This window comes from Polypterus senegalus, chromosome 10, assembly GCF_016835505.1.
Source record: "Polypterus senegalus isolate Bchr_013 chromosome 10, ASM1683550v1, whole genome shotgun sequence".
NCBI lineage: Eukaryota > Metazoa > Chordata > Cladistia > Polypteriformes > Polypteridae > Polypterus > Polypterus senegalus.
In genome coordinates, this window is record NC_053163.1 from 22856942 (window position 1) to 22873125 (window position 16184).

General features: G+C 40.1%; 1 protein-coding gene across 1 annotated transcript in view; it reads right to left on the reverse strand.

The window, feature by feature from the left end:
• Positions 1-16184, reverse strand: part of LOC120538131 — a 38453-nt gene that overhangs the window by 1608 nt on the left and 20661 nt on the right. The window contains exons 8-13 of the mRNA XM_039767565.1: positions 14297-14371; positions 11330-11488; positions 10737-10841; positions 8639-8800; positions 7510-7653; positions 6275-6399 (exon numbers count right to left, since the gene is read on the reverse strand). Coding sequence (XP_039623499.1) covers positions 6275-6399; positions 7510-7653; positions 8639-8800; positions 10737-10841; positions 11330-11488; positions 14297-14371 — 770 coding nt within the window. The remainder of the gene's footprint in view (positions 1-6274; positions 6400-7509; positions 7654-8638; positions 8801-10736; positions 10842-11329; positions 11489-14296; positions 14372-16184) is intronic.

Consider the following 16184-nt stretch of genomic DNA (forward strand, 5'->3'; position numbering starts at 1 on the left):
AAGAAGATCGCTGAAAAAGGCAACAACCCATTTCCCATGATTCCTCTACTCATGGAACGAGTACCCTTTATCCATCCATTATCCAACCCGCTATATCCTAACTACAGGGTCACGGTGGTCTGCTGGAGCCAATCCCAGCCAGCACAGGGCGCAAGGCAGGAAACAAACCCTGGGCAGGGCGCGCACACACACACACAAGGGGCAATTTAGAATCTCCAATCCACCTAACCTTCATGTCTTTGGACTGTGGGAGGAAACTGGAGTACCCGGAGGAAACCCACACAGACACGAGGAGAACATGCAAACTTCACGCTGGGAGGACTCGGGAAGTGAACCCGGGTATCCTAACTGTGAGGCAGCAGCGCCACCCACTGTGCCACCATGCCACCCACAAGTACCCTTTAGAAGACTAAAAATCTAATTTCTAAACAAGCTAGACGGTGTCCTTTCCAGCTGATTATTGTTTTTAATAAATGGATATAAGGGTTGTGAAGCTAATGATCAAAACTAATTACCCCTGGCTGAATGGGTAATGGGGTCAGAACTTCTCATCCTGGAAAGTTCTATAAAGCAAGCTGAAAGTGTCAAAATAACTCCTAGTAATGTCCCTTGGGGGTCTTTTTTTTAACTTGATCTACCAAGCCTTATATAATTAACTGGAGGCATTACTCAGAAGGTATCAAGCATTGAAGTATAAAATGCAGAGAACAGTGAATCAAATAATATATCTAGTGGGCTACTATGTCTGAGGTAATTAAGACTAGGAAGCTTATAATCTAACAAAAGCCACTAATATATGACAAGTTGGTTTTTGGTGTCCTTACCTGTTCCTGAAAGACCATTTGTCCATAGATTTTATTATTGAGTTACCTCACTTTTAGGATAATAACTATTTGAGGACTTTTTCACCAGTTCTCTGAAACCAATCATTTTGCTCATCTAAAGAAAGTGCCCACTTCAAAGAATTAAAAGGCATTCACACTTCATTGTTTCCCTATAATCTATACTAATAAAAGGCAAAGCCCTCACTGACTGACTGACTCACTGACTGACTGACTGACTGACTCACTGACTCATCACTAATTCTCCAAGTTCCCGTGTAGGTAGAAGGCTGAAATTTGGCAGGCTCATTCCTTACAGCTTCCTTACAAAAGTTGGGCAGGTTTCATTTTGAAATTCTACGCGTAATGGTCATAACTGGAAGATATTTTTCTCCATTTACTGTAAAGGAGTTGAGCGCGAAAGCCGTGGGGGGCGGAGTTTCGTGTGACATCATCACGCCTCCCACGTAATCACGTGAACTGACTGTCAACGCAGTGCGTAGAAAACCAGGAAGAGCTCCAAAAAGCGCTGAAGAAAACATGCATTATATAATTGAGAAGGCAGCGAAACAATAAGCGAGCAAGTGCCATATACTACCATATTCATGAGTGCTGCTACTTCGGAAACAAAGCACGGTGTAAACTTAAAGTTTAAATTAAGTTCATAGACAGGCTGCCGCTGGTGTTTGTCATGCCCACGGGTAATGCGGGATACAAGTTTAATGAGAGGACGCAGGATATAAACGAGTTTTGATCACTTTGTAACTAAGTTAAAATTGCAGGTGAGGGGCTGTGCTTATGCAAATTCCGAGAGACTGTGTTTGTGGGGGGATTGACAGTTAAGGCGGGTGGGGAGTCACGTCATCATCTCCCCTCCCATTCACCTCATTTCGCTCTGAACTGAGCTCTGCAGCTAACGCACGCAGTGTTACGGGAGCGACTCTGTGACGCTGCCACCAAATACTCACAGAAAAATCCACAAGTTAATACACACGCTGTCTCTACAGTTTCTCCACACTGAATCCTCCAGGCACTACTTACAAAAGGTTACATTGACAATCGTGTTACGTTATTTTTAAAATGTTTCCTTTTCTTAGCACAAGCACAGCTGAGAAGCTTTGATGCATGTGCTCCATAACATGTTAAAAAATCACGCATTTAATCACACTTTCCAATACAAGAAAAGGGGAACTTCTCTCAATGTATGATTTCCTGGTACACCGATTACATTGATCACCGCTTCCCGATTCATTTTACCCTCGCACCCCCTTGGTTTGAGAAGAAGTATGAAAAAATATGAGGTTAACACAGAAAAACAGATCACCAATTGAAGCTTTATGAATAATCGATTCGCCATCAATAATTGTTTTGGTAAAGCCATACTCAGTGTAATCCTCCTTCCATTTTATAATTTTTCCGCCACTAGCCATGATTAAGTGAACGGTAAAAAAGTAAGAGCAAAGCGAGGGTGACTTATTCAGGCAGGCAGGCGACAGCTCAATAGCTCGAATTTGGATATAAGTAGGTTCTATTTAGTCGCCAGAAATATCTTTGTTAGGAATGGAAGTTGAATTTAGTCTTTAAATTTCTATGGTAAAGAAAAATTTATGCAATGATGACTACATTTAACTATATAAAGTCAAAAGTTTTATATATAAAGTCATTCCTGAATATATAAAGTCAAACCTTGATTATATAACGTCAGTGTCGGAATAAATATAGTCAAATCTTGAATATATAAAGTCATCGCCGGTATATATAAAGTCAAAACTTGTTTCTGAATATATAAAGTCAAAACTTCAATATATAAAGTAATTCCCAAATATATAAAGTCAAAACCTGAGTATATAAAGACGGCGTTGGAATATTTCTGAATATATAAAGTAAGCACTGGAATATATAAAGTCAAAACTTAAATATATAAAGTCAGCGTCGGAATATATAAAGTCAACGCTTTATATATTCTGACGCTGACTTTATATATTCAAGTTTTCACTTTATATATTCCAGCGCTGAATTTATATATTCAGAAAAAAGTTTTGACTTTATGTATACCGACGCTGACTTTATATATTCAAGTTTTGACTTTATATATTCTGACGCCGACTTTATATATTCACAAAATCAATGTATTTGCCTGTTTGGCACCCCATAGTATATGTGTGTGTGTGTGTGTATATATATATATATATATATATATATATATATATATATATATATATATATATATATATATATATATATATATATATATATACCAGCAACACTCATGACAATGACAAAACAATTACATTGTCAATCATGTTACGTTATTATTAAAATGTTTTTATATATATATATATATATATATATATATATATATATATATATATATATATATATATATATATATATAAACTGCTCAAAAAATTAAAGGAACACTTTGAAAACACATCAGATCTCAATGGGAAAAGAAATCCTCCTGGATATCTATACTGATATAGACTGGGTAATGTGTTAGGAACGAAAGGATGCCACATCGTTTGATGGAAATGAAAATGATCAACCTACAGAGCCCTGAATTCAAAGACGCCCCAAAAATCAGAGTTAAAAAATTATGTGGCAGGCTAGTCCATTTTGCCAAAATTAAATTGCAGCAACTCAAAATTGTACGCAGCACTTTGTATGGCCCCTGTGTTCTTGTATACATGCCTGACAACATCGGTGCATGCTTCTAATGAGATGACAGATGGTGTTGTGGGGATCTCCTCCCAGATCTGGACCAGGGCATCACTGAGCTCCTGGACAGTCTGAGGTGCAACCTGGTGGCATTGGATGGACCAAAACATAATGTCCCAGAGGTGTTCTATTAGATTTAGGTCAGGAAAGTGTGGTGGCCAGTCAATGGTATCAATTCCTTCATCCTCCAGGAATTGCCTGCATACTCTCACCACATGAGGCCAGGAATTGTTGTTCACCAGGAGCCACTGTACCAGCATAGGGTCTGACAATGGGTCCAAGGATTTCATCCTGATACCTAATGGCAGCCAAGGTGCCTTTGTCAAGCCTGTAGCGGTCTGTGTGACCCTCCATGGATATGCCTCCCCAGACAATCATTAACCCACCACCAAACTGCTCATGTTGAATGATGTTACAGGCAGCATAATGTTCTCCATGGCTTCTCCAGACCCTTTCACTTCTGTCACGTGCTCAGGGTGAACCTGCTCTCATCTGTAAAAAGCACAGAGCACCAGTGGTGCATCTGCCAATTCTGGTATTCTATGGCGAATGCCAATCGAGCTGCATGCTGCTGGGCAGTGAGCTCAGGGCCCATTAGAGGACATGGGGCCCTTGGGTCACCCTCATGAAGTCTTTCTGGTTGTTTGGTCAGAGACATTCACACCAGTGGCCTGCTGGAGGTCATTTTGTAGGGCTCTGGCAGTGCTCATCCTGTTCCTCCTTGCCCAAAGGAGCAGATACTGGTCCTGCTGATGGGTTATGGACCTTCTATGGCCCTCTCCAGCTCTCCTAGAGTAACTGCTTGTCTCCTAGAATCTCCTCCATGCCCTTGAGACTGTGCAGGGAGAAACAGCAAACCTTCTGGCAATGACACGTATTGATGTGCCATCCTGGAGAAGTTGGACTACCTGTGCAACCTCTGTAGGGTCCAGGTATCGCCTCATGCTACCAGTAGTGACACTGACTGTAGCCAAATGCAAAACTAGTGAAGAAACAGTCAGAAAAAATGAGGAGGGAAAAATGTCAGTGGCCTCCACCTGTTAAACCATTCCTGTTTTGGGGGTCATCTCATTGTTGCCCCTCTAGTGCATCTGTTGTTAATTTCATTGAAACTGATTAACAACCCCCTCTGCTACTTAACTGACCAGATTAATATCCCATAAGTTTCATTGACTTTATGCTATACTCTGATTAAAAAGTGTTCCTTTAATTCTTTTGAGCAGTATATATATATATAGATATATATATAGATATGAGAACAACACTCATATCAATGACAAAACAATTACATTAACAATCATGTTACGTTATTTTTAAAATTTTTCCTTTTCTTTTTCATAACTTCTTTAACACACTACTTCTCCGCTGCGAAGCGCGGGTATTCTGCTAGTATCTATATATACTGGGTGACACAGAAAAATGGGACCTTTTGAAAAACCCAATAAAAATAGAAGAAATCCAACAAAAAATTTTACTGACAGCAATTGAACCACTACAACTTGCCTTTTAAGAGACAGTAATCCAAATTATCAATGTCTGAAAATTACGTCCTGTAGATGACGTCCTCCTGTACGCATGCATTCTTCCAATCTGCTGTTGAGGTTCCCCATTGATCGCTGCAACATCTCAGCTGGGATACCACGAATTTTGTCTTGAATTCTTTGTTTCAATTCATTCAGTGTCCTTGGCCGAGTCATGTAGACCCAACTCTTAGGGTAGCCCCACAAGAAAAAATCACAAATGGACTAATCCGGTAATCTTGAGGGCCAGGGAATGTCACAGAATCTTGAGATGACACGGTTACCGAACATTTCTTACACAGCTGCTATTGATTGCCTTGCAATTGATTACTAAATTACTAAATGCCGAGATTATTTACAGCTCAAGGTCCCTGTTTCCGCAGTGCTTCCAGCTGTACATGGCTGCCACTATGCATTTCAAAAGTTCCCATTTTTCTGTGGCACCCTGTACTAGCTGTCTCCCGCAGCTCAAGCCACGTAGTAGTGAAACAGGACAAACTTTAAAAATCAATAAAAAAAAATGTAATTCTGGCCCAGCGGAAAGTAGGTATGCTCCGACATCAAACACTGGTACTGTGTCTGACCGTGTTCAGCTCTGATGGGCGAGCGTCCCCCGCGTGGGGAGAAAAGCATGTGGCCGTGATATCTCTGGCAATCAGCAGGTATTTCTAAAACACACGTAGCTCTGATCTCTCTCTCTCAAAAACTTCAAATGTTACTCCTTAACAATCTGTAGATGATAATGTCTGTTGACCAAGCTGGTATCGCTAGCTAAGTGGAGGCAAGGTGCACTCCAACACGTGGCGAGAGGTAGACTGACTTGAATGGAAGCTGCCGTGTTAGGAAGGCCCGCACCCTTTGCCTCGGATTCGCGCAAATAAATCTGTACCGTAAGCAAACTATGATACTTAGTGCAATGAGAGTTGAAAAATCAACTGGAATGTTCAAGCAAATTACAGAAAAAAACAGATCTAAATCCATTAAGTAGTTCACTCGTGAAAAGTGGACAGACAGACAGACGTTGGATTTTTTATATATAATTATATTGATGTGCAGTAGATTTCTTACTATGTCTTTCAAAAATATTCTCTTTTGGGGTATCCTAAGGGAAGCAAAACAGATTCCTAAGGAATGTTCCTGGGAAAACAAATATTGTGTTTTCTTGTGTAGACGTTAACCCGTTACAAAAGTGATGAATTTGTTTGTGTGACTTACTTTCTTTAGCTCATCCATATCGATGAAGATGCTTTTCTTCCAGTGTTTGAACCTTTCACATCCAGATAGTATTTCAAATTCAGAGCAAAACATCCATTTATTATGCGAAAATATGCAGGGTGAGCCTACAAGAAGGAACAGCAGTGTGAGCTCTTTATGGACTATGGCATCTCATTCTTGTTCTTCTCCACTTTAACTTCAGTATGGCTTTTGAATAACAGTAAATATCAATATCAACTCCTATGGAATCTGGTAGAGTTTAATATAATAATAATAATAATAATGATAATAATAATAATAATCAACAATCTGTTCCTCCTTTGTAAATAAAATAAAAATTTATTACACATATACGTTATCTATCAACAGAAAGAGACACATATTTTGTATTTGTAATATTTCTGTCACTTTCCACCTGTTAATCATGATAAAACTGCTTTCTATGGTACATAAGATTGCTATAGCATGAACAAATAAAATAAACAAAGATCTTTAAAATTCCAAATTGCCATCCATCCATTATCCATCCCACTATATCCTAACTTCAGGGTCACGGGGATCTGCTGGAGCCAATCCCAGCCAACACAGGGCGCAAGGCAGGAAACAAACCCCGGGCAGGGCGCCAGCCCACCACAGGGTGCACACACACACACACACTAGGGACTATTTAGGATCGCCAATGCACCTGCACGCCTTTGGACTATGGGAGGAAACCGGAGCACCCGGAGGAAACCCATGCAGACACGGGGAGAACAAGCAAACCCGGGTCTCCTAACTGTGAGGCAGCAGCACTACCACTGCGCCACCATGCCACCCTATTCCAAATTTATATCTTTAATTGTTAAAGTGTATGAAGAGTTTTAAATAAATGCATTGTAATTTAAGTTTTTAAAAGGAAAAATGATTTTATTCTTATTTAGGTCTAATTTTCAGCATTGTGATATTTATTCACAAATAAAATATGAGGCAAAAGCAATTGTTTCATATTCTGACTGGAGGACCACAGTGGAAATAAAGGGGAAGTGCATTTTGAACCGAAGCAAGGAAGCACTTTTTCTACAAAGAATTGTGCGATTCTGGAACAAACTAGCAAGCCATGTAATTGAGGCCGAAACTTTGGGACCCTTTAACAAGGATCTGGATGCGATATTGGGACAGCTTAACTATTAGCTAAACAAACAGGCCTTATGGATTGAATGGTCCCTTCTCGTTTGACAGTTTTCTTATGTTTTTACCTTTAGTGGCCATCATATTTTTGTTGAGGACTCCTTTTGTGTTACCACAGATGACAGGAATCTCGTCACTCATTAAGAGTTTATGAATTATGTCTGAATTATGTCCGAGTTGTGCACTATCTTGTATTTCTTTAACATGAAGATCTAGGATATAAAAAAGATAAAATCAACCTTTTGATATTATAGACAATAAAAAAATTATATTTTATAATTTTTCTTGTTGTGCACCCACTTGTGCAATTTAACTCACTGATATAGAGGAAACTTTTTCCAGGAGTGAGGCTGAAGACCAACAGTATGTCTCTATTAATGAGGCGAGACCAGGAGTCCCATGTCAAACTTGTTTGATTCAGGCACAAAATTACTGTATGTGTATGGCAAAAAAATAGGAAGATACATAGGCCAAAAAAAATCTGATTTAAAAGATTTGTCATTTCTATGCAATTTACCCATAAATCCTAACCATCCTGTAAATAGGCGTATGTGAATGCACCTTGAAACCCATCTAGTTGCATTTCTGACACAACTATATATGGACTGTGGTAATCAACTTTGCGCATATGCATTCACGATGCTGCAGACCTTTATTGATTGGTAGAGCAGTGCCACCTGACACTTCCAGACATCAGCACTTGTATTTGAGGAGCCCCATGCTACACTCCACAACTGAGTGAGCCAAGAACATGTGCAGCATTATAGCGCCTTTCCTCTGTGTTTTGAGGGTCAGAGAATGGCATAAGGCACCAGCATCTGACTGGGAACCAGGGGTTGCGCTGTCACATAATACCCTTTCTCTTGCTCCCTCTACAGAAAGAAGGACTGACAGACCTACCACAGATGATGTCACTTCCGTTTTAGGCCACCTCAACCTGCCTGTTCTGTTTCCTGGCCCCCGGCTGCCATGCCATGTTGAGACTGTCAAATCTTGACTTGCATTTGAAGAAAACTACTCTGTTTTGTACTCTGCTTAAAGATCTTGCAGTTATATGAGGATCACTTTGGTGCCCCAACCCTTCATGAGCTTTCTTGTTTTGTTCTTATTGTATATACAGTATACAGTATAATGGATAGTAAGATAGGAATCTGAGATGTGCTGGTACTAATAGTTGGAAAAGGCCACACCACTCACCTGAACATTTATACGTGGAACTTTTCATTGCAGAAGATCGTAGTGACCGCTTGCCAATGGCAGGAGTCTCCGAGTCAGACACTTGACAAAAATGTTCACCTTGTTCCTTAAGGTCATCATCATTTTCACTGTTGCCTACTTCTTCAACTGTCTGAATATCTGCTAAATTTGAAAGTAGCCAGTGAAAACATATTTTTCTTCACAAATAACAGAACTTTTAGGTGTCAGATATACAGTTGTGGCCAAAAGTTTTGAGAATGACACAAATATTAATTTTCACAAAGTTTGCTGCCTCAGTTTTTATGATGGCAATTTGCATCTACTCCAGAATGTTATGAGGAGTGATCAGATGAATTGCAATTAATTGCAAAGTCCCTCTTTGAAAATTAACTTAATCTCCAAAAACCCATTTCCACTGCTGTTGTGAGGAAGGCTTCAGGGCACCCAAGAAAGTTCAGCAAGTGCCAGGACCATCTCCTAAAGTTGATTTAGCTGCAGGCACCACCAGTGGACAGCTTCCTCAGGAATGGCAGCAGGCAGGTGTGAGGGAGGTGAAGACTTTTGGAGGATGGCCTGGTGGGTGTCAAGAAGGGCAGCAAAGAAGCCAAGACAACCATCTGGGACTGACCGATATTCTGCAAAAGGAACAGGGATTGGACTGCTGAGGACTGCTGGGGGAAAGTAATTTCCTCTGATGAATCCCCTTTCCGATTGTTTGGGTCATCCGGAAAAAAGAAACGGGGAACGCTACCATCAGTCCTGTATCATGACAACAGTAAAGCATCCTGAGACCATTCATGTCAGCCAAGTCAGTGGGAACACTCACAATTTTGCCAAAGAACACAGCCATGAATAAAGAATGGGACCAAAACATCCTCTGAGAGCAACTTCTCCCAACCATCTAAGAACACTTTGGTGACCAACAATGCCTTTTGCAGCATGATGGAGCACCGGGCCATAAGGTAAATGTGATAAGCATGTGGGGTCCATAGCCAGGAAACTCCCCAGACCGTAATCCCATTGAGAACTTGTGGTCAATCCTCAAGAGGCGGGTGGACAAACAAAAACCCACCAATTCTGACAAACTCCAAGCATTGATTATGCAAGAATGGGCTGCCATCAGTCAGGATTTGGCCCAGAAGTTGATTGACGGCCTGCCAGGGTGAAGTGTAGAGGTCTTGAAAAAGAAAGAAGGGCCAACACTGCAAATATGGACTCTTTGCATAAACTTCATGTCATTGTCAATAAAAGCCTTCGAAACTTCTGAAATGCTTGTAATTCTACTTCAGTATACCATAGAAACATCTGACACAAAGATCTAAAAACACTGAAGCTGCAAACTTTGTGAAAACCAAGACTTGTGTCATTCTCAAAAGTATTGGCCTTGACTGTAAGTAAAGTTTTGAAGTTATGTTTGGGATTTGTTTAATAAATACATTTATATCTGATATATCCAATTTTAAGCACAACTCACTCATGGATGAGTCCTGACATATGGCTCATCAAGACTTACCTGCACTACACTCAGAAAACAGGGTGTTATTTAATGCAGTTTAGCATTTCTGTTTATAATGGAATTGTGATTTAATTGTAACTATAGTTTATTATTATTCATATCTTAACTGTTACTGTCAGGGGAGTAATGGACTAAATTGGAGAAGGCCTTTTTATTGGCATGTTTGGGATGAACCTTTAAAAATGTTATGTCATTGTTTTGCAGTAAAGATGTTTGTACCTTCCACTTAGTTTATAATGCTTATGCCATTGTTAGTTAATGAAATAAGAGTTTCCTGGTGTAACAGGCGGCTAAAGGGGCACAGAGCTTAGGTCTGATCCTAGATATTATTACTGGGTTACAGGTAGAAGTGGTATATATGTGAGGTTTAAAACCCTTATCACACACAAGGCAGAGAGAACCGGAGAGGTTAAAAGCTCAACTAAATGGTGGAAGAGCAAGGCCAGAGGTGAGGAATAGTGTGTGGGAGGAGAGTACTTCTAAGAAACTTTAGCAGAGAAAGTTCATGAGATGTTATTAACTGGATGGAGCCATTCCAGCTCACCCGAACATTTAACGTTGAAGACTGGATTGATTACCTACCAACAAAAGGAATCACAGAGTCAGACTTTTGCCATGAAGGTATATATTCTTGATCCATTGGGGAGGAACAGCAAATGAAGCTTTCTTCTTCATAACTATCAATAACTGTCAGATTTGAAAATATAAAGTGAAAACACTTTTTTAGCTGTCAAAATTGTTTCAATGAAGTACTGATTAAAGGGCCTGAATACTTTTAATAAATTTGCAAACATTTTTAAAATTCTATTTTCACTTTGTCAGTCTGGAGTATTCAGTGTTGCTTGATTAGACAGAGGATGAACTTAAATGATTTTAGTACAAGGCTAATGAAAAAGTGAAAAGAGTGAAGGGGTCAGAATACTTTCTGAATCCACTGTATCTACTAAACATCCATCCATCCATTATCCAACCCGCTATATCCTAACTACAGGGTCAAGGGGGTCTGCTGGTCCAGCCAACACAGAGTGCAAGGCAGGAAACAAAACCCGGGCAGGGTGCCAGCCCACCGCAGATGTACTAAACATTTATTATTAATATTCATTGCTAAAATGGATTGTAAGTGTACTGGAAATATGAGAAACGAAGCATTATCTAGATAAAGCCTTACAACTTACCTAAGGGTTTATATTTGACACTTTTCGCTGCTGAAGATCCTAGCGATTGCTTACTAATGTTAGGAGTCACGGAGTCAGAGTATTTCCGTAAAACTGGTGGTTCTGGAGAATATGAATTGAAATGGCCGCTGCTGCTCGCTTCTTCATCACTGTCAACGACTGAGAATTCAGCATGTACAAAGTGAGAAAAAAAATTGTCAGTACAGACTTCTATAGACAAAATACAGTTAATACTTTCATCATCTTTTAATTTTTTCTGTCCTCCAAGTATGAGAGAATAATTTGGAGGTAACAATAGTTAAGTATTTTGGTTTGCAGTGCACAATGAAATATATAGGAATTTGTTTTACAAATGTCACGAAGAGACTGCTGAAATGGTTAAGTGAATAAAAGACAAGAATGCACTTGGAGGAAGTTTGATGTAATACATAAAATGTACTAGGAAATGATTAAGAGATCAGCAGATGTCCAGCAAACAACAAGACTGGACAGTTGTCACAAACACAGAGATTTCAAGGATAATAGCTGAACCTAAGAGATATGAGAAGAACAAAAGGGAGGTAGAATAGACTTTTATTTGGAATAATTATTTGGGTATAAGCCAATTGTTATGTAAATTGAGTTATTTATAAAACATAACCTTTTGCTCTTGTTTTATTTTTTTGATCATTCTGTAACAGACCACTATGATGAATGCGCCCCTTCTGCATTTATTGAAGAGAAATAAAGGCTGCAATGGACAAGTTTCCTCCTGCCTGGTTCCTGTCTCAAAGAGATCTTAGTGAAGACAAGATTTCTCTCTTTAAATATATTTCCACTTTGATTTCTTCCACATCAGGCAATGAGGGCACAACACAGCTAAGATTCATTACATTGTGTTGTACTTTTATTAACAATAAAGGGTGCCTTGCAGTCTTCTTTCCATAAATAAATAAATAATTCCCACAAAATATAGTGTTCCAGGTGGACATTAAAATGTCTAATAATACTCCATACTAATAGGGTTAAAATCATGGCCAGGATCTATCCCTTTAAAACAAACCATGAGCTGTGGAACTTCCATTCTAGAAATTGCCGTCTCCTTTGCTTATCCTTTGGAGTATTCACAGTATGAGGACGTGTCCACAGACATCTCTGATTTGGGTTCTCACCAACACCCAGGGCATTCACCTGGCATCCCCATGAGCCTTGTTCTCATCTCCTAACAACATTCCTCAGCCTCCAACTTGGAGATGTCCAGAGCGGTGGGTTGCTCCCACTCTTGTTGTGCTCAACGAGTGACGCCCATGTGCTCAATATTGGGCCCATTTTCCTGACCACCTGCCTCCTCTCCACAACAGCACTGACTCGGTCACCAGTCTGCCACTTTTCATCTTAAACTCCCGTCAGTTTCACTTGATCTAATCTCCCCTAACTGAACTCTGGCTCCCTTTAATGGTCATTCATGGACACAGGTGCCTCAACTACAAGGCCCAGAGTGATAATGAGGTAATTGGCTGAACTGTGTGAGTCTGCATGTGAATGCAGGCTCGGCAGTTCCCTCATCAACACCCTGGCACTGCTCCACCACACTACTGTGTGTACCTACGCCCTCCAAGGGCCTGAACTCACCGTATTCATTTATTTGAAAACTGCACGTCACCACAGACTTCATCAGGAGGTCTGCCAAAGGAAAACAACTGCTTTCTTTTAACAGTGGAGTCCTCCTGGGTCTTCTTCCATTGAGCCCAAAGTCACTCAGAAAGTTATGGATGGTGTGGTCAGACACTTATGAACCTTGGCCTTGGAGTTTTAATCTCTTCAGAAGTCATCCTTGGCTTCTTGTCTGCCATTGTCACTATCCTTCTGACCATTCTGGGGTCACTTTTCTGTTGTGGCTGCACTCAGTGAGATAGGCTACAGTCCCATGGACCTTAAACTTCTTAATATTTGCAGCTGTTGTCACAGGAGCATCAAGCTGCTTAAAGATGGTCTTCAAGCCCTTTCCTGTAACATGCTTGCCTATCATTTTCTTTCTGATCTCCACAGACAACTCTCTCCTTTGCTTCGTCTGGTCCATGACTTCATCATGAGTTCTACTAAAGGGAAAGAACTTTTTTCCTGATTTGTTTTGTGATCTCTTCTTCGTTTCTATTAAGTTTTAAAAACTGTGGACTGTTAATTTTTTTTTGCTACATGTCAGGCTGTAGCTGCCTGGTTTTTGATTGTGGAAAAGAGGAAACCACGTTCACTGATTAGTAGCACAAAGATCCAAACTGCAAGAGAATTATCAAAATTCTGCAATTACTGGAACACTAAACATATTGTAATTCATGTGCATAAATAAGAATTTACAACACTGTCCATTTAAAGAAGTTATTAAAAAAAGGTGGCATTATTTTGTGTACCTTTTACTTTTCATTTTCCAGTCTGTATGCGTGCTTTTGCCATGCTATTAGAGTTTTGGGGGATTTTGCAAAGTATGAAAAATGTTTACATTTTGTTGTTATAATCTTGACAGCCCCTGATAATAAACATTTTTCTATGCTTTAGTTAAATAAATTCCTTATCAATGTATTTCTATTTGTTTTGCATTAGTATGACACAACAACAACAACAACAACATTTATTTATATAGCACATTTTCATACAAAAAAATGTAGCTAAAAGTGCTTTACATAATGAAGAATAGAAAAATAAAAGACACAGTAAGAAAATAAAGTAAGTCAACATTATTTAACATAGAATAAGAGTAAGGTCCAATGGCCAGGGTGGACAGAAAAAAACAAAAAAACAAATCTGCAGTGGCCATTGGGTAACATGCATGGCCAAAAGACAAGTAAAGGAAGAGATGTTATAAATATTTGAAAAATTAAATGTTATGATCTATTTGAAGCTGCCTCATCCAAATTACAGTATGGTTTAAGGGTCACTACCTAGTTTGAGGTAATTGTCTTATTGTAAGTAGCAAATGATAGTGAGACTCACTTAAAAAAACTGGATCAGAGGAATTAGAATGGTCACTCTTGCTTGATTCTTCACCACTGTCAATGAGTATCACATCTGAGTAAGAGAGAAAAGAGAGAAAAGCTTGTATGTGTGTATAGACAAGACTTCAAGGTATTCATTGTACGCTTTGCTTCTGAAATAATTTGAAACTAACAGCAGCAATGCACATCCATCATTGTTTGTTCCATATATTTAACAAAAATCAGACATTGCTTTAGAGTTTGGATCCAACAAACTATTTCAAATAATTAGACAAATGGAAACGGCATGTACAAAAATGATGGGACCCTTACTCTAATATTTTGTCTCACAGCCTTATGAGGCAGTCACTGCAAACAAGTGATTCTGGAGTTCTCAGTGAGACTTCTGCCCCTGTCAAGAGGTGTTTAGGCCCAGTCTTCCTGAGAAAACTGCTCCAGCTTTGTCAGGGTTGAAGAGGGCCTTCAGTTCTTTCCATAGATACTCGAAAGGATTCAAATCAGGGCTCATAGGAGGCCACTTCAGAATAGTGGAAAGTTTTGTTCTTAGCAATTCTTGCGAGCTTGTAGCTGTGTGTTTTGGCTCATTAGCCTGTTGGAGAATCCATGACCTGTGACAGACACAGAACTTTCTCACACTGGGCAGTACATTTTACCCCCGAATGTCTTGATAGTCTTGAGATTCCATTTTTTCCTGCAGAGACTCAAAACACCCTGTGCCAGACGCAGCAAAGCAGCCCCAAAACATCACCTTCATGTTTCACAGTAAGTTTGGTGTTCTTTTCTTTGAAAGCTTCATTTTTTTTCTGTGGACATAGAGCTGATGTGACTTGCCAAAAAGCTCCAGTTTTCTCTCTCTCATTTTTCCGGAAGCACCGTGACTTGTCAGTATACCATCCATCCATCCATTTTCTAACCCGCTGAATCCGAATACAGGGTCACGGGGGTCTGCTGGAGCCAATCCCAGCCAACACAGGGCACAAGGCAGGAACCAATCCTGGGCAGGGTGCCAACCCACCGCAGGACACACACAAACACACACCAGGGCCAATTTAGAATCGCCAATCCACCTAACCTGCATGTCTTTGGATTGTGGGAGGAAACCCACGCAGACACGGGGAGAACATGCAAACTCCACGCAGGGAGGACCCGGGAAGCGAACCCGGGTCTCCTAACTGCGAGGCAGCAGCGCTACCACTGCGCCACCGTGCCGCCTTGTCAGTATACCTTTTAGCAAATTCCATTCTGACTTTTTTATGTTTTCTTTCAACAGTTGAGTCCTCCTGGGTCTTCTTCCATTGAGCCTGACTGTCACTCAAAAAGTTATGGATGATGTGATCAAACACTGATGGACCTTGTCCTTGGAGTTCAGCTTTTATCTCTTCAGAAGTTGTCCTTGGCTTTTTGTTTGCCATTCTCACTATTCATCTGACCATTCTGGGGTCACATTTCTCTTGTGTGGCTGTGCCCAGTGAGGTTGGCTACAGTCCCATGGACTTTAAAGTTCTTAATATTTGTAGCTATTGTCACAGGAGCGTCAAGCTGCTTGGAGATGGTCTTCTAGCCCTTTCCTGTAACCTGCTTGTCTATTATTTTCTTTCTGATCTCCTCACACAACTCTCTCCTTTGTTTTCTCTGGTTCATGGTAAATGGTAAATGGTAAATGGCCTGTATTTGATATAGCGCCTACTAGAGTTCAAGAACCCCCCTAGGCGCTTTACAACACAACAGTCATTCACCCATTCACACACACATTCATACGCTGGTGATGATAAGCTACTTTGTAGCCACAGCTGCCCTGGGGCACACTGACAGAGGTTCATGTTCAATGTGGGACACATGATGATACCAAACAGCAAAGTGCCGACTTTTCCCCATTTAAATTGGCT